The sequence below is a fragment of the Lithobates pipiens genome, unplaced genomic scaffold (assembly GCF_037356315.1).
Source record: "Lithobates pipiens isolate NorthernLeopardFrog02 unplaced genomic scaffold, aLitPip1_a1.2 Scaffold_16, whole genome shotgun sequence".
Lineage (NCBI taxonomy): Eukaryota > Metazoa > Chordata > Amphibia > Anura > Ranidae > Lithobates > Lithobates pipiens.
The window spans coordinates 348,074,168-348,099,152 of NW_027507748.1; the positions used below are offsets into that span (position 1 = coordinate 348,074,168).

General features: G+C 41.0%; 1 protein-coding gene across 4 annotated transcripts in view; it reads right to left on the reverse strand.

Moving 5' to 3' along the window:
- Positions 1-2,652: 2,652 nt before the first annotated feature.
- NCMAP (non-compact myelin associated protein) overlaps positions 2,653-24,985 on the reverse strand; it is a 101,917-nt gene continuing 79,584 nt past the window's right edge. For all 4 annotated transcript variants that reach the window (XM_077481855.1, XM_077481857.1, XM_077481854.1 and 1 more), the window contains exons 2-4: positions 15,065-15,154; positions 9,157-9,241; positions 2,653-4,970 (exon numbers count right to left, since the gene is read on the reverse strand). In XM_077481855.1, coding sequence (XP_077337981.1) covers positions 4,832-4,970; positions 9,157-9,241; positions 15,065-15,149 — 309 coding nt within the window. In that variant the 5' untranslated portion in view covers positions 15,150-15,154 and the 3' untranslated portion in view covers positions 2,653-4,831. The remainder of the gene's footprint in view (positions 4,971-9,156; positions 9,242-15,064; positions 15,155-24,985) is intronic.

Sequence of the window (24,985 nt, forward strand, 5' to 3'; positions counted from 1 at the left end):
TAACATCTAGAACATGACTTGTACTGAGCACTTTGTTAGGCATGTAAAGTGAATTTCAAGCAAAAAACATTTTTTTTTCTCTAGTTTTTGATAGGGTTATGACAATGCCTTGTCATGTTTTTACTGCCATTGTTCTTCCTCTCCATACTAAGCACTGTAAGTGTAATCCCTATAGCTGGACCAGTTCTGGCAAGATAGATGTAACTTATGGCCTCAGTAGACTTAGCAGACACTGGAGTTTATTCACTTAAACTGAAGAGTGCAAAATCTGGTGCAGCTCCGCATAGAAACTGATTAGCTTCCAGGTTTTAGCCCCCGTTCACATCGGGGCAATTTGACATGTCAAATCACATGCCAAATAGCAGCCTATTGCTGGCAGCGGCACCATCTGAATTGGTGCTATGCTGACTTTGCAGCGCTGCACCGATTTCCAAAAGTAGTTCCCGCACTCCTACTTTTGTTGACTTTATGTGGGGATTTCAATAGACATTTGTCCATGAACCCACACAGATTTCTTTCAAATCATCCCCGAACTCGCAATTAAATGCGGGTTTGAAATCGTGCGGGTTTGAAATCGTGTGGGTTCAGCTGAACTCTCACAATTTCAAACTCGCCTCCAATGTGAACGTAGGCTTATTGTCAAAGCTTAATTGAACAAGCTAAAGTTAGAAGCTGAGTGGCTACCATGCAGAGCTGCACTAGATTCTGAATTCTCCATGCTTTAGTAAATCAACCCTACCGATTCAATCCAAATGACAGCTTGCAGATCCTAGAAATCTTTTTAATCTAAAATCTTTTGCAGATCATAACGGATGAACATCAGATAGGTCAAAAAAATCATAGTGGGGGCGATTTACTAAAACTGGAACACTATAGTGGTGCAGCTATGCATGCATGGTAGCTTATCAACTTCTATCTTTTAGCTTGTTAAATTACACTTTGACAATAAAACCTGGAAGCTGATTGGTTTCTATGCAGAGCTGCAGAATATTTTGCATGGTCCAGTTGTCGTAAATCTCCCCCAGTGTGGCTAGCGTCTAGTCTAGTAGCAGCAGAATACAGTACATGTTGGCTAAAACATAAAGAATAAGGGTGGAACTAACTACATAGAGCATCCTCTAGCTACAGAGTGAGGAAGGGACAAAATTATTTACAAACAAACAACAATGCATGTATAACATGATGGCCATCCAGGGTTCCATTACAGAAATTTCCAGTCACTTCTGACCATAGTTTCACCAGTCAGGAATGAAGGAAAATCTGGAGCGATAGTCTGAGTGGGATTACAGTCTTCCCCTACTCTACTAAAGGGGTGGGGGTCCCCTCACTTCCTGACTAGTAAAACTTTAACAGAAGGGAAATATAGGGTAAATATATTTAGGAGCCATCCAGTCCTGGCAAGGAAGATTCAATCCCTTCTCCCTTCCCACTTAGAGCATCCAATCATGTATAGTGGAATTTAAAAATCAAATCAAAACCTCTCCTAAATATGACAGAATGTACGATGAAAACATGAATTCACTTTAGCAAATTTCCACAAATGGGTGCTTCTATGGTGGCAAGATAGGTGTTCCTTTTACAATGGCAACAGTGATGTATAGTATTATTATTCATATTATATTAATATATATTATTAATGAATATAATTGCTTATTAAATTAATAATATATATAGTAGTATTATTCATATTATATTAATATAAATTAATTTAATTGGTTATTAAAGTATTACAATGGCAACAGTGATATATAGTATTATTATTCATATTATATTAATATATTTTTATTAATATATTTTATATAATGAATATAATTGTTTATGAATCATACTATATATTAATTTAATAGTCTATTAATTTATTATTAATAAATATAAATGGTTATTACATTATCATGATATGTTTCATTATAATGAGTTATTTATCAGTAGCCTTTTGAAGCTCAGGCAAGGGGGAAAAAATTGTTATTCTTTTGTAATAACAGTTGTTATATATTATTATTCATAAAATAACATATCCTCGGTTATAATAAATATTTTTTTATAACTACTTTGCTATAATATTAATTAAAATAAGAAGGCATTAAACCCAACAATATTTCCTCCCCTACCACACTTTTTTTTTTCTTCTCGTTCTATCCTGTTCCCGATCCACTTTTGTCTTGTGGCTCTATTACTTTTTTTTTTGTGTATGTTATATATATTATATTACTTCCCTATATCATATTAGGACAATGTCTTTTAACCGCTAAAACTTTTGCAATGTTTTTAATTACTAACATAAAGGCAACATTCTTGAGATAGTCAAGTGTCAAAGCAAACAATCTAAATTTGAGATTTAATGCGTGGTTTTGAGAAATCCCCGAATTAATGTAAGCTCTTTCCTGGGCCCGGAAGCTTTTGAGGACAATTGCTCAAGCACTGAATGAGTTAAGCATTGGGGCGACTAAGCTGTTTTCTAAACTGGAACTGCTGGCTCCAGTCGCCCTTGTTCTAAAAATACATACGGATGGTTTCCAGATGAATGTATAGCACGTGCAGAGCATAACGTTATAGGGCGGTAAGTATAGAAACTGTCTTTGTGTCGCCTATCAGTCTTCTTTCTGCTTCATCACATACAGGCACAGATCAACAGAACAAGCAACACCGTGTGGATGGAGTTTAAAGCTTGCAGCCTTTTATTTTCTGGTTGTGAATACATTGTTTATTACACAGCATCACATCTTTGATCGGATGGGAACAGCCACTATAGCAATAGTATCATGCTACAGTATTTACAGAGGCTCGTTTCTACTCATGCCAGAATTATTGATGCAGCATTCCAAAAAAAAACAAAAAAAAAAAACTCTTCAATATTGCTAATAACGTCTATACAAAATAAAGTAGTTCTAATCTTCATTGTAGTAGCTGCTTAGAAGCAGTAGCTAGCTATGGATCCTGGGAAATGAAGTACTTCAGCTGTAGGAATGTCAAAGGCCTAACCCATCCTAAACATATCAACCCATGTAAACATATCAGAGCAGTGATAAGAATCTGGTTTATTAACTTAGTGAAATGTATGGAAACTGTAAATTAAAATGTTAACTGCCTTATTCATGTTTGTTCCATAAAAGGCCTGTTTGTAGGACTTTCTCATAACAGAACACTGTCTATGGTAGTCATTAAAGGAGAAATGAGACAGATCACTGCTCCGGGTAAGTAATATAATCCACCAAAAAGGAAGGGCTGGGTGCTAGCTCCAGCTCGCAACCATGAATATGTAGCCCAAGTGAGAAAAATTAGCTGCACACCAACATCCCTCCAACAAGTTTATTGAAAAACTTCCACCAGGACTAAAGCAATGGACCAGGGGTTGACGACGTTTCACACATACATTTTGCTTCTTCAAAACCCTGTTTGGAAGAAGTGCAATGTATGTGTGAAACATCTACACCCTTTGGTCCACTGTTGTAGTCCTGGTGGCAGTTTTTCAATAAACCTGTTGGATGGGTGTTGGTGTGCAGCTAATTTTTCTCACTTAGCCATTAAAGGAAACCAGTATAGAAGGTGCCATTGTTGACTTTCATCTGAAAAATGAATCTGGCTTCAATACATTTAGGGACGCTGCCCTGGAACAAGCATTCAGGCTAGAAAGGTCGGTGAAGTCACAACTTCTACTCTGTATACAGAGACTCTGAAAATACTGAAGCCATGGGATCAAAACGATATCCAGTGATCTTGTATTTTCAAATGCAGAGATCGGCAATGGCAATGTATTTTATAGTGCAGTGTTTCCTTTAGGGCCCATTTACACTATTCCCTTGTAGCAACACGTTACATACAGCAATGTATGCTACATGGCTGGCTGCGCCATTCATTTTGAATGGCATCTTAAAGGCAACACACCTGCGCAGCAACATGCCGCCTTCCCTGATGGTGCATTACGTTACCAAAAACAATGCATGCCTGTTTTTTGGAACTTTAGCGTGCATTGGCAGCTCATTTATTTCAATGAGACAAGTTAACTGAACACCCGTAAACACACCAGAGAAATGTAATTGGGCACTTCAACTATGGGAGGTAAGTAAATTAAGACATTTGCAGCCTTTTTGCCAAAAAGCAATACAAAGTCCATGATCCAATGTTAACCAATAAGAACTAAACATAAGCTTAACTTTGATTGACTGATATGGGTTTTTGCATTGCATTGATCTGTGCACTGCCGGGCCCCATTCAGCCCCTATGGCATGACTGCATCATACTCAGAAAAGGCTTCCCACCAGTATTCTCAATCTCTGTCTAGTTCTGATGCATACAGCCTTGGACAGTCCAGGGATAAGTACTATCTCCCATTTACAGAATGACAGACAAAAAAAAAGAAAAGTTCCAACATTCTATACATAGCATCTTTTCTATATATAAATATAAATACACGCACATATATATAAAATCCATGATGAGGTTAGTGATCAGTCCAGTGAGTAAATGCAGCAACAACCACAGTGAGTCACATAGGCCTGCTGGCCCTCAGAAAATGGATACATTCTCATAGGTTTGCATAGACTTGGGACAGAGGAAATGAAAGGATGTCTTTTGTAATGTCCAGGTGATGTCCATGGAGATGCGTTACTAGAATTCTACCCAATGGTTGCTTGCTCATGCGGAGTAATTGTTCACTGCACTTCTTCGAGGAAGGCTTTCTAAACACAGGGATTAATAGTCTCTAAAATAAGCACGTTTTCTCACATTTCAAAACAAGGCACATTCACGTGTCCGGATCAATGTCCTAAAACTAACGTTAATCACCAACCAAAGAATGACTTCATATTTCCAAAACCGGGGAGCTCATCGACGATCATCTGTTTTCAAGGTGGATGTCTGGTGGGACTGATGTTAAGGATGTAGGTTGGCTGATGGAACTGCCAACCCGTGTGCTTGGTGTGTTCGTAGTTTTGGTGCTTTTCATGCCCAATTCCCTCTCTGTTCTTGAACGCCTATTACATATAATTAGAGTAGAAAAAAATATGCATCAGAATATATAGAAGATAGTATATATGGTGTTTTCACACTTTACATTGAAACAAATACATTTTATTAACCATTATGCAACATTAAATACTGCAAAACAGTTACGATTCATTACTTTATTTAATTTTAATATACATTATAAAAATACATATGTACTAGAAATGAACAATTTATGGGCCCATACACACACAGATGTTTCCATCCAGAGCCATACACTATTGGCTACAATGAATGAAGTGTATACCTGAAGTATAGCCCACCTCTTTCAATGATGCAGGTGACCATACTCATTGATACTTTGCTAAGGGCCCTTTCACACTGGGGCACTAAAAAATGCAGTACAGGCATACCCCACTTTTAAGTACACAATAGGGTTTATTTACTAAAGCTGGAAAGTGCAAAATCAGGCTCACATCTGCATAGAAACCAATGAGTTTCTAGCCCCAGCTTGTTCAATTAAGCTTTTGTAATAAAACCTGGAAGCTCATTTTATGGAAAGGGCCAGGAACTTTTTCTGTTTTTTTGGTTCCATAGACTTCAATGGATCAAAAACGTGTTTTAAAAAATACATTTGGTATTTGCAAACTGCAACCTGCCTATGTGTGAACCAGGCCTAAAAGCTGGAATCTGCTATCGATAGTGAACCGTGATTCCAATTAAGATTACTCCCAAATTCACATAGATAAAACAATGTTAAAGTGGTGTTCCAGCCTGCATGCACAGTGGGTGCCTGGCTGTAAAGCCACAGGGGGGCTGCCACAGTTACAATGCAGGCCCCACCGAACGGAGGGGGAGACCAGCGGGGCTTTGATCCCCCTGCATCGCTGGACCCTGGGACAGGTAAGTGTCTGATTATTAAGTCAGCAGCTGCAGTATTTGAGCTGCTGACTTAAAAAAAAAAAAAATAATTAAGATGGGAACACCACTTTAACCCCTATCCTCTTGCACCCCCCTGCCGTTTGTTTCAGATGGTGGGGTGGGGATTATTATCATGTGATTGGCTGTCAAGTAACTTCTGGGAGCACTCAAGGCGTATGCTCCCGAAACAGCTGTGTTTGCTGATTGGTATGCAAATATGCGGCTCCTCAATGGCAAGGCCCATCCTCTGAGAGGCTGTATATTTGCGTACTATTGTACTAAGCTGCATTGATGGGCACTAGTGAGGCTGCATTGATGGGCACTGATGAGGCTGAGCTGATGGACACCAATCAGGCTGCGCTGTTAGGCACATTTCAGGCGGCATTATTGGACACTGTTGAGGCTGCATTGGATGGGCACTGGTGAGGCTGCATTGGATGGGCATTGATCAGGCTGCATTGATGGACACTGTTGAGGTTACATTGATGGGCATTGATCAGGCTACATTGATGGGCACTGGTGAGGCTGTATGAATGGGCACTGATGAGGCTGTGCTGATGGGCACTGGTAAGTATAATACACTCTTAAAATGTGCTTTAACATATATGGTTTTCACTTTTATGAACAAGAACATAATGACAGTATGCGGTTGGGCTGGTATGCAGCCGCACCAATGCTGCAGAGTAAATGTACGGCACCGCCATATGAATACAATGCTGCTATTGACTACAGCGCCAACCTTAAGTCTCCTCCCTCCGCCTCCCTCCCCCAGTGCTGCTTGCAGAAAGACTATAGAGGTGGAGGTGGCTGCTAATGATCCCGCTGGAAGGATGCCTGCAGGAGTTTGTTCTGCGGGATGTGTGGAGGGAGGTGAGTTGGCTTTGCAAGATGTTGAGATTTGAGTGCATGGGCTTGAGTTAGCGAGTGGGGCAGTGATAGCAGTGTGTGCAGCGGGGTAGGAGGCGAGTACTAGTGCTGTACAGCTAACTTCAATTGCTCTATGCATGCCACTACTAAGTGGCCTCTGCAGTGCTGGAGCAATGAATTATGAATTAATTCAAGGCATATAATTTTATACCATCCACCTGCACCCCTACTACCCACTGCTATAACCCCGCACCCCTCAAATACGTTATAAAGTTTTTCTCTATCTTAGCTTCTTAACATTTGGTAGTCATATCCGGAAAAATGGGGGCAAAATTGAAAGTTATTAGGCTATTTTCTCTCCAGGCCAAGTGTGGGAATCAGGAAAATAAACACAACTTCATCTATTGGCCATACTGCAGCATTTTCCTCCTGATTCACACATTCGACCTAGAAAGAAAATGGCCTCATAACATTTGATTTTACTCTATTCAAACAGGGTGAATGTACATCCACTTTTAGAGGATGAAAAGTTCTACAACTTAATTTTTTTTTTTTAAAGTTAAAAAAGTAATACTGAATGGTATTATTACTATTCAGGGATCACCATAATGACAGTGTCTTCAGATTTTTTTTTTCTCTGTAAGGATTGGAGCCATCTTTGTTCAAGCACCATTACTTGGACTGATATGCTATATAATGATCAGCCATAACTTTATGGCCACCCTAATATTGAGTAGGTCTCCCTTTCGCCACCAATACCGCCCTGACCTGTCATAGCACGGATGCCACCAGACCTCTGAAGATATGTCGTGATATCTGGCATCAAGCTGTCAGCAGCAGATTCTATAAGTCCTGTAAGTCGCAGGGGTGGGGATCAAATTTGTTTTTCGAACCCATCCCACAAGTGTGTGGGCAGCACAGTGGTATAGTGGGTAGCACTCTCACCTAGCAGTAAGAAGGGTCGCTGGTTCGAATCCCAACCACGACACCACCTGCCTGGAGTTTGCATGTTCTCCCTGTGCCTGTGGGGTTTTCCTCCAGGTACTCAGTTTCCTCCCACAATCCAAAGACATGCAGGTAGCGTAATTGGCTTCTGTTCAAAATTGTCCCTAGTATATGAATGGCGACCTTGGATTGTGGTCTCCTTGAAGGTAGGGACTGATGTGAGTGTGCAATGTACAGGATAGGGACAATTGTAGACACTCACTCAGGTTGAACTGGATGGACTGATGTCTTTATTCAACCTAACAAACTATTAAACTTTGCTCAACTGGATTGAGATCTGGAGAATTTGGAGGCCAGGTCAACGCCTCAAACTCATTGTTATGCTTCTTAAACCCTTTTTGAAGTGTGCCATTATCCTGCTTAAAGAGCTCACATCAGGGAATACAATTTCCATGAAGGGTATACTTGGTCACCAACAATGTTGGTGGTATATGTCAAGTAATATCAATAGGTGGTACAATAGGTGATATATGTCAAGTAATATCCACATGAAGGGTAGGACCCAAGGTTTCCCAGCAGAACATCACCCAAAGCATCATACTGCCTCTGCCAGCTTGCCTTCTTCACATTTTTTTTATCCTGGTGCCATCTTCTTCGAGTAAGTGACACACACCTGGCCATTCATATATTGTAAAAGAAACCATGATTTATCAGTTCAGGCCACCTTCTTCCTTTGCCCTGTGGCTCATCATGGGTTCTCTAATGCAGTGGTCATCAACCCTGTCCTCAGGGCCCACTAACAGGCCAGGTTTGCAATATAACTGAAATACATCACAGGTGATATCATTTGCTGCTCAGTGATTGCAGTATTCTAGTCTACATCTCCCCAAGGTAATACATACAACCTGGCCTGTTAGTGGGCCCTGAGGACAGGGTTGATGAACACTGCTCTAACTGGTCTTCTGCTGCACAGGCCTATATGCAACAAATTGTGACACCTGTTTTTTCTGCTTTCAACACATCAGCTTCATGGACAACATGCTTACTTGCTGCCTAATATATCCCATCAACTTTCAGATGCCATTGTAATAAGGTAATCAATGGTACTCACTTAACTTGTCAGTGGTTATAAAGTTATGGGTGATCAGTGTAAAGTTACAATGTTGCAGTCTAATCACTGGGAGGAGACTATGGAAATGTTTCCCTCTGCCTGCAGCAGATAACACCATGTTCCCATTGGAAAAGCCCCTAAAAAGAGCCCAAGGAGTGCTTTTTTTTTTTCTAGGATACTGTCACTGTACTCAATATTATGACATGTCAGTAACGAATTAATACGGACTTGTAAAGTTACTAAGAGTTCCATTTTAAGATAAACACAAAAAGGCAGTGTGCAGCTTTTAATGAAATTTCACAGCTGTAATTTTCTATTATATAATTAATACTATTAAAACCTGTGGATTAGATTGTCTGTGAAATAATTACCTGTTATACATCTTGAGGGTAACCAGCACCAGTGAAAATATAATAATTACACCAACCACAATAGCAGCAACGATCGCCCCCGCACCTGAAAGAGACATGGAAACAAACCAAGTAAGCACATTACATCCTTTATTATACAAGAACTAAAAAAAAAAAGAAAACACGCTAAGGCTCTGTTGGATATAAAAAAACATAGCAGTTAGCACAATACCATAATACATGGCATAATAAACATCAAAAAACAATAGTGCAGCGCTAAAATAAATGAAATAATATGTGCAAAACCATAGTGCAATGCAAATACACTCACCGGCCACTGTATTAGGTACACCTTGCTTGTATCGGGTTGGACCCTCTTTTGCCTTCAGAGCTGCCTTAACTTTTCGTGGCATAAATTCAGCAAGGCATTGGGAAAACATTCCTCAGAGATTTTGGTCTTATTGACATGAAAGCATCACACAGTTGCTGCAGATTTGTCAGCTGCACATAAATGATGCGACTCTCCCATTCCACCACATAACGTGCTCTATTGGATTGAGATCTGGTGAGTGTGGAGACCATTGGAGTACAGTGACCTCATTGTCATGTTCAAGAAACCAGTTTGAGTTGATTTATGACATGGTGAATTATCCTGCTGGAAGGAGCCATCAGAAGATGGGTACACTCTAGTCATAAAGGGATGGACATGGTCAGCAACAATACTCAGGTAGGCCGTGGCATTTAATCGATGCTCAATTGGTACTGAGGGATCCAAAGTGTGCCAAGAAGATATCCCTCACACCATTACACCACCAGCCCGATCCATTGATACAAGGCAGGATGGATCCAGGCTTTCATGTTGTTTACTCCAAATTCTGACCTTACCATCTGAATGTCACAGCTGAAATCCAGACTCATCAGACCAAGCAAAATTTTTCCGATGTTCTATTGTCCAATTTTGGCGAGCCTGTGCGAATGTAGCCTCAGCTTCCTGTTCTTAGCTGACAGGAGTGGCAACCGGTGTGGTCTTCTGCTGCTGTAGCCCATCTGCTTCAAGGTTTGATGTGGTGTGCATTCAGAGATGGTATTCTGCCTACCATGGTTTTAATGAGTGGTTATTTGAGTTACTGTTGCCTTTCTATTTTTTTCAAACCAGTTTGCCCATTCTCCTCAGACATCAACAAGGCATTTTCAGCCACACAACTATCGCTCACTGGATATTTTCTCTTTTTCTGACCACTCTCTGTAAACCTTAGAGATCGTTGTGCGTGAAAATCCCAGTAGTTCAGCAGTTTTTGAAATACTGGTATATTGGTATCCATATCTGTAATTTCCCTCATAATTGAATAATCAATGCATTTACAGTTTTTTGGCTGCAGATTTGGATTTATTTTTTCAATTTGTGGTGACACATAATAGTTTGATATATTAACATTGCAATATTGTATTGCACATACTGTATTGAATATATCTTAGTGCTGCAGTATTGATTACATCCTTATTTTTAATAAGTTCTTTTAAATGAAACAGTTAATAAAGTGGTTGTAAAGGCAGAAGGTTTTTTTATCTTAATACATTCAGATAAAAAACCTTCTGTGTGCAGCAGCCCCCCTAATACTTACCTGAGCCCCATCTCTATCCAGTGATGTTGCAGGAGAGGCTTGGCTCCCGCTGCTGTCAATCAAAATCAGTGAACCAATGAGAAGAGAGAGGGGGCGGGGCCGGGCCACGGCTCTGTGTCTGAATTGACACATGGAGCTGCAGCTCAGCTCGGATGCCCCCACAGAAAACTGCTTGCTGTGGGGGGCAGGAGGGAGGGGCCAGGAGCAACGAAGAGGGACTCTGTGTAAAATCCATTTCACAGAACAGATAGATATAACATGTTTGTTATTTTTAAAGACAAAAAAAACAAAACTTTAATATCAGGTGCATGGATAGCTGTGGAAAAGAAAAAGGGAATGCGATCCAAGCTGTTTACCATTACAAAGTTAGGCTTAAAAAAGACACATGTCCATCTAGTTCAACCAAAAAAGAACTCAATATACTAAATAAATAGAAAATCTTATGCCACAGTTGAGCAAAAAAAAAACCCTATATAAAGCATGATCTCCAGCTGCTGAAAACTAAATTCCTTCCTGATCCCCAGCTGGAAAGTCTCTGAATCAACTATCCCTAGAGTTTTTACCTATAAATGGTAATATACATTTATATTTTTGTATTTAGAATTGCATCCAGCTCTTTTTAAAAACAATCGACTGAACTGGCCAGAACTAGATCTTGTGGAAGTCTATCCCACATTTTCACAACTTTTACTGCGAAGAAGCCTTTCCATGTGTGGAGGTAAAATATCTCTTTTCCCCATTCATAAAGAGTAATATATATATATGTATTATATTCTGTATATATAATTTTTGATTTGCAAATAAACCCTCAATACATGACAAAGCATTCCCAAATTTCTATAGGTTAGCACAGCCAATGAAGCTTTCTTTGCTATTCCCTTACATTTTCTTTGATGCATTGAAACAAATTTTTAGGGGAGATTTTTAGCACTTTTTTAGGCTAGGTTCATTTGTGTATGGTGGTAATACATGTTACATCACACATTAATGTGCCATGGGCTACCAGTGCATCTAATGCAGTTAAAAACCACACCTGACCTTTTTTATAAAGGGAATAAAAAAAAAGAGGCAACACACATTATACATTGAGGGTTATTTACGAAAGGTAAATCCGCTTTGCACTGCAAGTGCACTTGGAAGTGCAGTCGCTCCAAATCTGAGGGGAAGATCTGAAATGAGGGGAAGCTCTGCTGATTTTATCATCCAATCACGTGCAAGCTAAAATGCTGTTTTTTTATTTTATTTGCATGTCCCCCTGGGATCTACAGCGACTGCACTTACAAGTGCACTTGCAGTGCAAAGTGGAGTTGCCTTTAGTAAATAAACCCCATTGTGTTGCTGTAATGCATTATGGTAGCATTCACAGCACACACATGTAACACACAGCATGCAATAGTTGTAAACTAGCCCTGATAATAGAATTCATCGGCTCAGCCCAACATTTATTTGGTCCCTTAAAACAACAAGAAAAAGATAGATTGATTTAAAATAGACTGTGCAGCTTATAGCTTCAAGGATACAATGTAACGTAGCTTCTTCAATAGTGTGAAACTTTGGACAACATGTGAAGTGGTAATCTATTCACCTTTACTGCCTCTCTAATGGCATATAAGAAGAGGTGAACAAACTTTTGCACAACTGGGATTTTCACAAAGCATAGACTATGGTAAATAAAACTGGAAAGTTTATCAGCATCTAGTTTAGCTAATAATCCTATTTAGTTTGAAAGGCTGTTTTGGTGCTTTGTTAGTGCACTACCTGTGTTTATGTATTGCCCACAGTGACTCTTCAGGTTCTTCCTTCCATTATCCTAATACTAAAGCCCCATACACACACTATCAGATTTTCTGCTGAGTTTTTCCTTCAGATTTACCAAAACCATGTAGTGCCAAGGCCTGCCTGATTGCATACACATTGAAACTCCTAAGATTTGACCTCATATTATATGGCTTTGGTAAATCTGAAGGAAAAAATCATCAGAAAATCAGATAGTGTGTATGGGGCTTCATAATAATGCCCCCCCTAGTCATCTCAGGGCTCAGTCACACGAGCACTCAGCCCCATACAGTGTGAAGAACCCTATGTTTACTTTTCTGTCCTGCCACTGAGATGAGCGCAGGCAGCCCATATTAGTGAATGGACATGCATCACCTGTACGTACTCAGACAGGTGCATCCAAGCTACTACCTCCTGTATAATGCCTGGTGAGCCTCAAGAACACAGCACTCAAGTTTCTGCGAACCTCCATGTGCAATCCGTGCAAAAAAAAGGGGAAAGGTGGATGCCATGGAACATAGCATGTGAACAACAGTCAAAAAATCCAACGTGTTTCGGCCATCAGGCAGTGCCCTCTCCACCCCCGCAGTGGCACCCCCACCCTCTAATGTAGTTCCTGGGCTCTCCCATTCCCACCACAACCGCCAGCTTCAGGATGGAGAATGGTGTGAGAGTGAGGAATATCCATTCTTCGATCTCACATGTAAACAAAGAAACCAGAGGCAACAATGATTTTGTCACTTCTGGTTTCAGATTCACCATTTTCTGGTTGGTCCACATCTAACTATGCAGATCTGTGCTCAGATGTGAAGGGCAGGGGAGACACTGGGGTCTACTAGACCCCTAATGTCTCCAAAAGGAGTACCTGTCACCTGCCCATTGCTATCACTCAGGGGTTGATTAATCCCTTGTGATAGTAACCAAGTAAATATAAATAAAGGAAACAAAGTTTTACAAAATAAATTCTAATAAAATGTATTTAAAAAAAAAACCTCATACACATATGCATGTGTATGTAAACCACGGTCACACCAAGCGTGTGACATATTGCTACAAACCTCAGCATGAGAGCAATAATTCTAGCTCAAGAGCTCCTGGTTAACTCTTATGCCACGTACACAAGACCGGACTTTTCAACTGACTGGGTCCAGTGGACTGGAATCCGTCGGACAATTCGATTGTGTGTGGGCTCCAGCAGACTTTTTCTTCCCAAAAGTCCAGCGGACCTAGAAATAAAACTTGCTTCAAATCTTTCCGACGGACTCCAGTCTGGTCAAAAAATCCGGTTGTCTGTGTGCTAGTCTGACGGACTAAAACCGATGCTAGGGCAGCTATTGGCTACAGGCTATGAACTTCCTTATTCTACATCACCACGTTCGAATCTGTCGGACTTTTGGCGTGATCGTGTGTGGCCAAGTCCGTCCGTTTGAAAGTCCAGTGGACCTCAGCTGCAAAGTCCGTTGGATTGTTCACCGGACCAAGCCCATCAGAGTCTGATCGGGTGTACGCGGCATTAAACTGATGAGTAGAAAAGGCTGTTAAAGAGTCACCTTTGGAGATTTTTGGGTACCATCCTGCAATTTTGAAACTTGCCATGTTTGTTGTTTGGCATTTACCAAATCTTTTATATTTTACCAAAAAAAGAGTATTATATTGTGTGTGTTTGCACTAAAATTTATTTTATTATATTTTTTCCTGAAAATATGCATTTAGCAGTTGTGCAAATATCATGTGACATAAAAATTTGCAACTATCATCTTTTTATTCTACAGAGTATCTACTTTCAGAAAATATATAATGTTCTAGGGCTTTAGGTAATTGCATTGCCAAAAATTGCCATTTTTATATACTGTATGTGCAAAAAATTTAAAAATTTGCTCTAAAACTAAAGTGGTTAATATCACTTTAAAGTGGAACTTCAGTAATTTTTTTCATCTTTCCATCTATTAAATTCTCTGCCCTTGTTGTTTTAACTTTGGATAGTAAAAAAAAAAAAAATTCTGCCAGTAAATACATTATACAGCCCACTACCTGTTTCTTGTCTGATAAAAAGCCCAGGCTTATGACATCATGCACAGCTCTCTCTCTCACAATTGTGAGAGTTTGCCAGGAAGAGAGGGGAATGAGTCATAAGGGGGCCAATGAGAGCTGCAGAGCTGGAGGTGTGTCTGTGTAAATCTAGGAAGTGAACAGGCAGCAGCTTCAGCTGCCCACAGTTAAAATGGTTGCAGCCAGACTCAGTGGAGGGAGATTTCTGTAGCGTATTTGGCAAGTACAGAATTACAGTATATATAAAATAATATGTAAAGTGTAAAACTTTTGTTAAACAAAAAAATAATAATATGTAAAGTGGTTGGAGGGAAGCTTCAGAATGGCAAAGATATTTCTAGTACAAATCATATGAGCAGACTGCAGTTCCTCTTTAAGTATTTATTTTACATTAGCAGTAAGCAGTTTCACAAGGTCTGTCTGAAACATTGGAACAGTAAAACTGGCAGCATGCCAACTTAACAATTACTAATTATACTCACTCTGATAAAGAATCTGTTCTTGTGACTTGGTTGTTATATTGCTCGGCGATAGCGTTGTATTCAGAAGTTGAGGTGTCGTTGCCATGACAACTGTTTAAAAAGAAATAATAACAGTAAATTTACCAGCAAAAAAAAGTGTTGGCTTTACAGTGGTAAATGACTTCCTCATCCGAAAAAGGTCTTTGGGCTTAACGCTTGTATATTGTAATTTTTAGCAGAATAAAATCTGTATTGCAATAACAGATAACGGTGGGAAACTTTAAGGGTTCTATGGAAAAACCAGCATAGTCTAGGTGTGAAACCCATAGGTCAGGGCCCCAAATATTAATTGTTATGGCCGCCATACTGTTAGAAAAAACATGGATTTAACAACATCCTGTTAAAATATGCGTAAATGATAAATGGGGGCGTCATATAGAAAAGGATGATCCCATTTTTTTTTTCGTTCCCCTTGCATATGATTCAGTTTTTAAAAAGAATGTAACATTCAGTACTCCTTTAGTAACTCAACTTAAAGTGGAACTTTAGCCATACCAACACAATAAAATAATGTTCTTTAAAGTGGTTCTGCACCTAAAAAAAAAAAATATTAAAAGCCAGCAGCTACTAATATTGCAGCTGCTGACTTTTAACAAAATCGCACTTACCTGTCCCAGGGTCCAGCGATGTCGGCGGCAGATGACGAGCGATCGCTAGTCTCGCTGCTGCCCCCGCCACCATCCTCTGTCAGGGAATCGGGAAGTAAAGCATCGCGGCTTCACTGCCCGGTTCCCTACTGCACATGCGCGAGTCGCGCTGCGCGTCTCTTCTGGTCCCCCACTGTGTCCTGGGAACTGTGTGTTTCCCAGAACACAATGGGGGGGGGGGGGGGCGTCTGCGAGGGTCTGCGGCAGTCTGCCCGGAAGTGGGTGCTGATACCTGGATTATCCAGGTAACTGCACCCCCCTCCCCCCTGAAAGGTGCTGATTGTGGCACCGGAGGGGGGGAGGGATCAGATTAGTAGAACTTTCCCTTTAGGGTGAAGAACCGCTTTAACAAGAAACCTACATTCCACATTAATAATTATAAGGGCTGCACCAATACCACTTTTTTTGAGGCCGAGTACAAGGACTAATACTTTTTTTTTAAGTACTCACCAATACCAATTACTGATATATATATTTTTTAAAAACATGTGACAGTGGCACCAAAATGCAGCACTGATAGGTGGCACTGATGAACACTGATGCAGGTGTGGATTGTGTCAGTATTTTTTTTTTTTTTACAATTTATTTTTACAATTTTATATTATTATTATTATTATTATTACAATTTAACCTTTTAAATATTTATTTATTCCAATTCTTTATTTTATTCCCTATCTCTGCAGCCTCAACTACACTGAACATGAATGGACAGGAGACAGCAGCTCCTGTTGATTCATAAACTGAAGCATCCTGAACTCCATTTATGATGCTCAGTTTTGAATGGACAGAGTCAGTGATCTCTGTCCATTCAGAAAAGGAAGGAGTCGGTAAATGACATATTTACCGTCTCCTTCCTCTGCTCTCCATCCTGACAGATCCAGGATGGGGGGGGGGGGGGGACTGGAGGAACACAGAGTGGGACCAGAGCAGAATCTGGGGAGCCAGAAAAGGACCCAGAGGAGGACTTGGAAAGCCGAAGAAGGACACAGGGCATGGTCGGGATGATCGGTGCGGGCAGGTACAGGCACCAATCTCCCTCTATAGCTTTCAATAAAGCAGCTGACAGCCGCAGGAGGGAGAGGGAGATCGGTGCTTGTAACTGACCGCATCAGTCATCTGTGAGGCTGCCTGGCTCCCCTGCTACACTAAAGACACAGGTATCGGATCAAGCATTGGAGCAATTGCATGAGTAAAAGTACTCGTGCAAATGCTCAGTATTGGCACCAATACCGATACTAGTATTGGCACTGATACCGATACTGGTATCAGTATCGGTGCAACCTTAATAATTATGCTACCAAAATTAGTGTGTGCTTTATATTGCCTTCCAGCATTGCTTCTGTTTCTTCTTGCTGGAGGCTGACATTTTGATTAAGCCCAGAGCCACTGAACAACAGTAAATCTTTAGGCTGTCATCAGATCGCCCTCTACAAATTTAGCACAGTGCCTAAATATAGAGAGCAACTGAGTATGTGCAGAGCATGGTGAGAAAGTGTATTACTGGATTTTAAACAGTATGGGCACTTATTTTTATTGTTTTACACAGCTATACCTGCAAAAAGGGGCCAGCCTGATGTGATCTAGCATTTACCTATAACAACTTGATAAAAATAATGTTTTTTAGCAAGGAAAATACATTCCACGTTGTTAATTATCCTGCCAAATGTAGTGTGTGCTGTAAATTGTCTCCAGCATAGTTCCTGTTTCTTCTTGCTGGAGGCTGCCATTTTGAGATATATATATATATATTTACAGCGCTTCCCTTTTTCAACATTTTGTTATGTTACAGCCTTATTCCAAAATGGATTAATTTTATTATTTTCCTCAAAATTCTACAAACAATACCCCATAATGACAACGTGAACACAGTTTGTTTGAAATCTTTGCAAATTTATTAAAAATAAAAAAAGGAAAAAATACCATATACATAAGTATTCACAGCCTTTGCCATGACACACAAAATTGAGCTCAGGTGCATCAGGTTTCCACTGATCACCCTTGAGATGTTTCTACAACTTGATTGGATTCCACCTGTGGTAAATTCAGTTGATTGGACATGATTTGGAAAGGCACACACCTGTCCACATTAGGTTCCACAGTTAATGGTGCATGTCAGAGCACAAACCAAACCATGGAGTCCAAGGAATTGTCTATAGAACAGGACTGGATTGTATCGAGGCACAGACCTGGGGAAGGTACAGAAAGATTTCTGCAGCATTGAAGGTCCCAATGAGCACAGTGGCCTCCATCTTTCATAAATAGAGGAAGTTTGGAACAACCAACACTCTTCCTAGAATGGACCACGTGGCCAAACTGAATGATTTGGGGAGAAGGGCCTTAGTCAGGGAGGTGACCAAGAACCTGATGGTCACTCTGACAGAGCTCCAGCATTTCTCTGTGGAGAGAGAAGAACCTTCCAGAAGAACAACCATCTCTGGCCACTCTACCATACAGGCCTGATTGGTGGAGTGCTGCAGACGGAAGCCACTCCTCAGTTAAAGGTACATGACAGCCCACCTGGAGTTTGCCAAAAGGCACCTGAAGGACCCTCAGACAATGAGGAACAAAATGCCTTGAAAGATTGAACTGAATGGTAAGCGTCATGTCTGGAGGAAACCAGGCACCGCTCATTACCTGGCCAATACCATTCCTACAGTGAAGCATGGTGGTGGCAGCATCATATGGTGGATACAGATGTGTGAAAAATGTACCAATTAGAACTGTTTTTACGGCCCAGTACAACCAGAATTCTTGCTTCATTTCTTAGACCTGGACTGCACACTCTCTAGGTCTGATACATAAAAATTGGAGCAAATTAAAAGCAGAGTTGTTTCCCATAGCAGCCAATGAGGAATTTCCTTTACTTTTCCATAAAAATCAAAAATGATTATGGTTAGTTGATAATAGCATTTATTCTTTCTGCTTCTTTTCAGTTTTTGTTCTCTGTGTTCAATACACTTTAAACATTAAGATCTCAATTCACTAAAATTAGCATCTTTTCTTCTTGGACAACAATATAGTGAATCAAATGACAATAGCAATCAATGGCTATTCCAGAAGATAGTACAATATGAGAAAGATACGTGATAATTTTATTTTTCATTTCAGAACAAAGCAGCATTTAAGTAATAACTACTGTACTGATACTCTTTGAGTAAATTTAGCCCTGTGAGCTGAATAAATAAAACTGGTGAGAAGAAAAATTTTAATAAATTTAGTTAATTCCCATAGAAACCAATAACAATTATTGCTATATTTCCCCTTTTGTTTTTTTTTTGTTTTTTTATATTATTTTTTGCTACACAATTTCTGTTTACAAATGAACAGCTAACTCATGAAAAAGAGTTTCAAGAACAACTGACTGCTAAGCAATCTCAGGAAGGCAAATGAGAAAATGAGAAGGAGAAATGAGACCAAATCTTTACCGGCTGGTTAAAAAAAAATAATATAAAATAATAAATTAGAAGTAAACAGAAAAAAAAATTGGCAATAATGACCGCACCGTCCCCCACCGCAGTTTAATACCCCTTGAAAAGAAAATTGACCCCAAACCATTATAGTTTCCCTTTAACAAAAATTCTAGAACTATTAAGACTCTGAATGTAGAGATAACTTTATCCACTAGAGGGCTACATTCTCTAAAATGAGACCACCAGGTTGTACAGTTGATCTGGCTATATGCATTCAAACTTAATAAAAAGTTATTTTCTTTTAGAAAAAAAAATTCAGCTCATTATTATTATTATTATTATTATTATTATTATTTTACAGGATTTATATAGCGCCAACAGTTTGCGCAGCACTTTACAATGTTAGGGTAGATAGTACAATTACAATACAAATCAATACAGGAGGAATCAGAGGGCCCTGCTCGTTAGAGCTTACAATCTAGGATTCATGGAAACTGTTACTGTGCAGGAGAGAGAGGCTACCCAGAGAATCTTTACATCCAACATACTTCTGGGAGTGTCAGGAGCCTGTGTTCCCCCACTGCACTCTGTGATTTCTTCTATCAGCCCCTGCCAGTTGGAGGAGCTACAGACTGGGAACACAGGCATCTGACACCCCAATGTATGTTGGATGTAAAGATCTTTCTTTTCTAGGAGATTCTTTCATTTTTTTTTCAGTGATAGGGCTGTTTTAATGCTGAACTCCAGGTAAAAATGTTATTGCATATTATTGGTCCAGCTTGGACCAGTGTGTATATGCATAAGGTCTTACCTGTGGGACCACTCTGAAAATGGGGAATCTGTGTAGTAGTTGTTGCTGCTACACTGATCCCTGCTGTGTTGTGGGTCCCATGCTGAGTGACTGCCCTGCTGCATAGTAACCACCTAGGCTCGAGCTCCATTCACACAACCAGGGCTTTTTTTCAGCAGGAACTAGGGGGGACTCAGTTACACCACCTCTGGCTCAGGTCTTCTGCTCCCTGCTCACCACTATCACTTGGTAACACTGAAGACCAGCTTCTGCGTTTATAAGTGATAGCTTATCTCTCAGTCGCTCTCTCAGGTCAGATGTCCTGTGCAGATCCCAGTGTGCTGGACAGGGACAAGGTAGATACAGAACAAGTGTCCAGGGCTCATTGCAGTCATGGGCAGGAGAGGGTGCGTGGTAGGCTGCACCCTCTGTGGTCTCCATTTTTTCCCCGGTGACCAGTTGTTGATGCTCCTACTAGATAATCTCCCTTGCAAGTGACTGTAGTATAGTATAGTATGCTCGGAGGTACTACAGCCGGATAGGTGTTTCAGCCTAATATTGCAACAGAGGTAAGATATATGACAGATGGTGGAGCTTTTAACCACTTACCCCCCACCATATAGCAGATTGACGGCGGCAAAGTGGTTTCAATATCCTGAATGGGCGTCATATGACGTCCTCAGGATATTAAGCGGCTGTGCGCCCCCGGGGGCGCACATCGCGGCAATCATTGTTGCGGTGTGTCAGTCTGGCACAGCGCAACTACGATCTCGGTAAAGAGTCTCCGATGGAGACTCTTTACCACGTGATCAGCCATGACCAATCACGGCTGATCACAGTGTAAACAGGAAGAGCTGTCAGACGCGAGTAGAAGAGAGCCGATCGGCTTCTCCTCTGACGGGGGGGTGGGGTCTGTGCTGATCGATTATCAGCGCAGCCCCTTCGAGGATGCCCACACTGGACCACCAGGGACGCCACCAGACCACCAGGGATGCCCAGCACCAGGTATGCCACCAGGGATGCCAGTCAGTTCCCACAATGGGCATCACTGATTGGCATGCATTATTGTTTGGCACTGATTGGCATCCATCAGTACAATATGTTACACTACAATGCCACCTATCAGTGCCCATCTGTGCCGCCTATCAGTGCCCATCCGTGCCGCCTATCAGTGGCCATCCATGCCAATCCGTGCCCCCTATCAGTGCCACCTATCAGTGCCCATCCGTGTCGCCTATCAGTGCCGCCTATCAGAGCCCATCAATGCCACCTCATCAGTGCTACTTCATTGGTGCCACCTCATCAGTGCCCATCAGTGCCGTCTTATCAGTGCACGTCAGTGCAGCCCCATCAGTGAAGGAGGAAACGTACTTATTTACAAAGTTTTGTAACTGAAACAATATAAACATCGTTTTTTTCCAAATTTTTGGTCTTTTTTTATTTGTTTAGCAGAAAATAAAAATCCCAGAGGCGATCAAATACCACCAAACTAAAGCTCTATTTGTGGGAACAAAATTATAAAAATTGAGTTTGTGTACAGTGTTGCATGACAGCGCAATTGTCATTCAAATTGCGACAGTGCTGAAAATTGGTCTGGGCAGGAAGGTTTATAAGTGCCCTGTATTGAAGTGGTTAAGGAGGGGGAGAAAATGAGGGCAGTGGAGGGAGGGGGTTGTATGCAGGGGGAAGAACTACTATTTGATGCCATTTGGCAGGCATGTGAGTGTGGCGGGCATGGTTCCTGCACCTATTCTGTGAGAAAAAAGCCCTGCACACAACACCTTGCATTTTTCTCAATGAATACAAAGTTTTTTTCTGATTGAATGAGGTGGTGGGGTGATAACCCTCTACCTCTCCACCTTTTCCAATCAGAGAACACTTTGCATTGGGAAAAATGCACCATTTATAGTTTTCTGCTGCTTACTAACTGAGTGACTCCCTGTGATTGCTATGCAGCAGGGCAGCTACTCGGCACTAGACCAGGGTGACGGTGGCAACTACTACAGTGGTCCTCCTCTCCTAAAGCGCTCCCACAGGTAGAACCTGTGCAAACTTACATTGGTCCAAGCTGAACCAATACTATGCATACTACTTTTTAAGATGGGACTGAGGGACACCTATCAGCAAAAGTATGCAGGCATAGGACACTCCCCTTGTCACACCGCCTTAAAGGAGAATTGTGCAAAAATTCAAAGTTGATTAAACTCACAAGTGCTCTTTTTTACCACTACTATTCCTTTATATTGGCTTTTGGAATTTACAAATGCAGCAATTTAGAAATCAGATGAAAAGTTTAGCCCTGGAAAACACCTTTTGAAAGATAAAAACGGCATTTTATTTACAGCTATATAGATCAGACCAAAATGAGGGGCAAATGAGGAGGAATGAGGGACAGAGGGACATTGCTCCAAATCAGGGACAGTCCCTCCAAATCAGAGACAGTTGGGAGCTATGACTATGCACTAAAATCCATACCTGGAGCCCAGCTTTAGCTATATATAAAATATAATATGGATGTGGATAAGACTTGTTTTGAAAGGAAAGCTGTTCTGAGGGACTGCTGACCTCCTTATGAGAATGCTAGCTGCCTGATTTTCTCTGGTCTGAATACTTTCTAAATCACAGGCCCAGAATAAAAATGTAGCTTAGGAAAGTTAGAGGACAGTCAGAATTAAGGATCTGTGGGTCAGCAAGTGTTTACTTAACCTTTTGGACCAGCATAACAGCCAGGCAACTAGCATTTTCAAAAAAGGAAATCTTATCCAAATATCATTTATTTTTCTATATATATCACTCTAGAGATGCCTTTTAAAATACGACAAGTTTCTGGTTACATTATTGTATTATTACTCATTGTTAATTATCATTGGCAATACAGCAAACATGTCCTGCTAAAGGCGGTTAGTCACATGTGAATGATGATAACCCTATGTACAAGCACTTCACTCCCATTGTAGTCATGATTGTTTCATAATACCACAAACATTAACATTCGGATATGTTGCAAATGCCGAGCTAAGTTTGAATAGGTTTCTTCAATTAAACAGGCAAGAAGCAAGTGTTGTAATCAGATCTGAGTCATATATGTCAGGAGGACAGATTCTTCATTCCCTGCTATAGGCTCTTCTTTCCTGAACAAGTCCATGTGTATCCAGAATTTACACTGGTCCATTATTCAAATAGCTGCTGTCAGTTTTTTATTTAAAGAGTTACTAAGCCCAGGACTCTGCATTCACTATATATGGTCTCCCCCAATACACAGATCATGGAATTGCAAAATAGGGGATAATTTTATGGCATTTTTATGGGACCATTGTCATTTATACAGCGATCAGTGCTATAAAAATGCACTGATTACTGTGTAAATAACACTGGCAGGGAAGGGGTTAACCACTAGGGGCGCTCAAGGGGTTAAGTGTGTCCTAGGGCGTGATTCTAATTGTGGGGGGGAGGGGTTTCCACTCACATGACAGCAATCACTGTTCCCGATCACAGGGAGCAGTGATCTCTGTCATGTCACTAGGCAGAATGGGGAAATGCCTTGTTTACATAGGCATCTCCCTGTTCTGCGGCTCTGTGACACGATCGCTGGGAGACCGGCAGACATAGAGTCCGTGGGTCCTGCCGGCATGGTCACGCTGTGCGCAGTGGGTGCGTGTGTGCCCACTAGCCCCGCCAATTAAAGGGGATGTACAGGTACGCCCATTTGCCCACCGCTGCCATTGCGCAGAAGTATATCGGTGTGCAGCAATTGGCAAGTGGTTAAAGGAGAATTGTCAAAAAAAAAAAAAGTTTGGTTAAACATAGTGCTTTTATGGCACTGCGATTCTTTTCTATTGGCTATTGAAATTTACAAATACAGCAATTTAGAATTTGGATGAAAAGTTTAGCGCTGGGAACACTTTTTGATAGATAAGTAGTGCATTTTATATACAATTATATAAATCAGACCAAAATGAGGGACAAATGAGGTGGAAAGGAGGACAGAGGGACTTTGTTTCCGAATGAGGGACAGTCTTTCAAAATCAGGGACAGTTGGCAGCTATGCCCATGCCTCTAATCTTCACTTTCTTGGAAGGCTGGCTGCGAAAACTTCAGCATCTGGCACCCTGTTGGAGTGATGGCCCGCGCCGTAGGTTGTGGCTCCACCCACCAGGTGCTACATCACTACTTTGTCCTGTAGCAATGTAGCTGGTAGGTGGAACTGTGGTTAACCTACATTTTATAAGACAAGTATTTGGCGCAAATCAAAGATATTAGGTTCCCACTTGAAAAAAGGGAGTCTATAAGGTTACATATGGTGAGTGCAGGGAATGCACTACTTTGATTCTGCCTGATTCTGCCTGATGAAAGAGCGCGGTCGTCCGACAATCTCGACCCGCACGCTCAAGAAACGCGTCGCATACCCGCTGACGTCACAGCCCGCGCCCTGGTCGTCTCTGCCTCCCAAGCCTCGTTTTGAAGACCGCACATCTCGTGTCCACCACAAGCCGGCTGCTTCATACAAAACACCTGCAGTGGACAGCATGTGAGAGGAACAGGAACAACGCGATGAGATGACAGATGTGGACCGGACCACTGGCTGACGTCCCAAAAATCAGATATACCAGATGACCCCTGGTGTTTAATGCTTACTTTTTGCCTACTAAATGTGAGTGCAAAATTTTATGTTTTTTACACTGAAAATAAAACCTTTTAAAAAAATCTGCACCCAGAGGCGCCCCTTTCTCTCCTTTTTCTCCTTTATCAACCTACATTTTATGCAGGTTATCTATATATCACTGTCTGGCAACCCAGTCTTGCTTCACAGAAAGAAGAGATGACTATTAGTTGAGCTGCAGTGAGTTTTGTGAGCCTTCTGTGCAGCAGCCACCACTAGGCCAAGCAGTTCAAAGATATTACCCTGGACTTCAAATAAAATCAAGCTGAAATGAAGTTCTAATTAATACTTTAGCTTCCCTGTCTTCAAGAATAATGAGCAAGACTCTCATTGTGTCATTTGCAATATCCATTATTATGGTATTTGTTATCCATT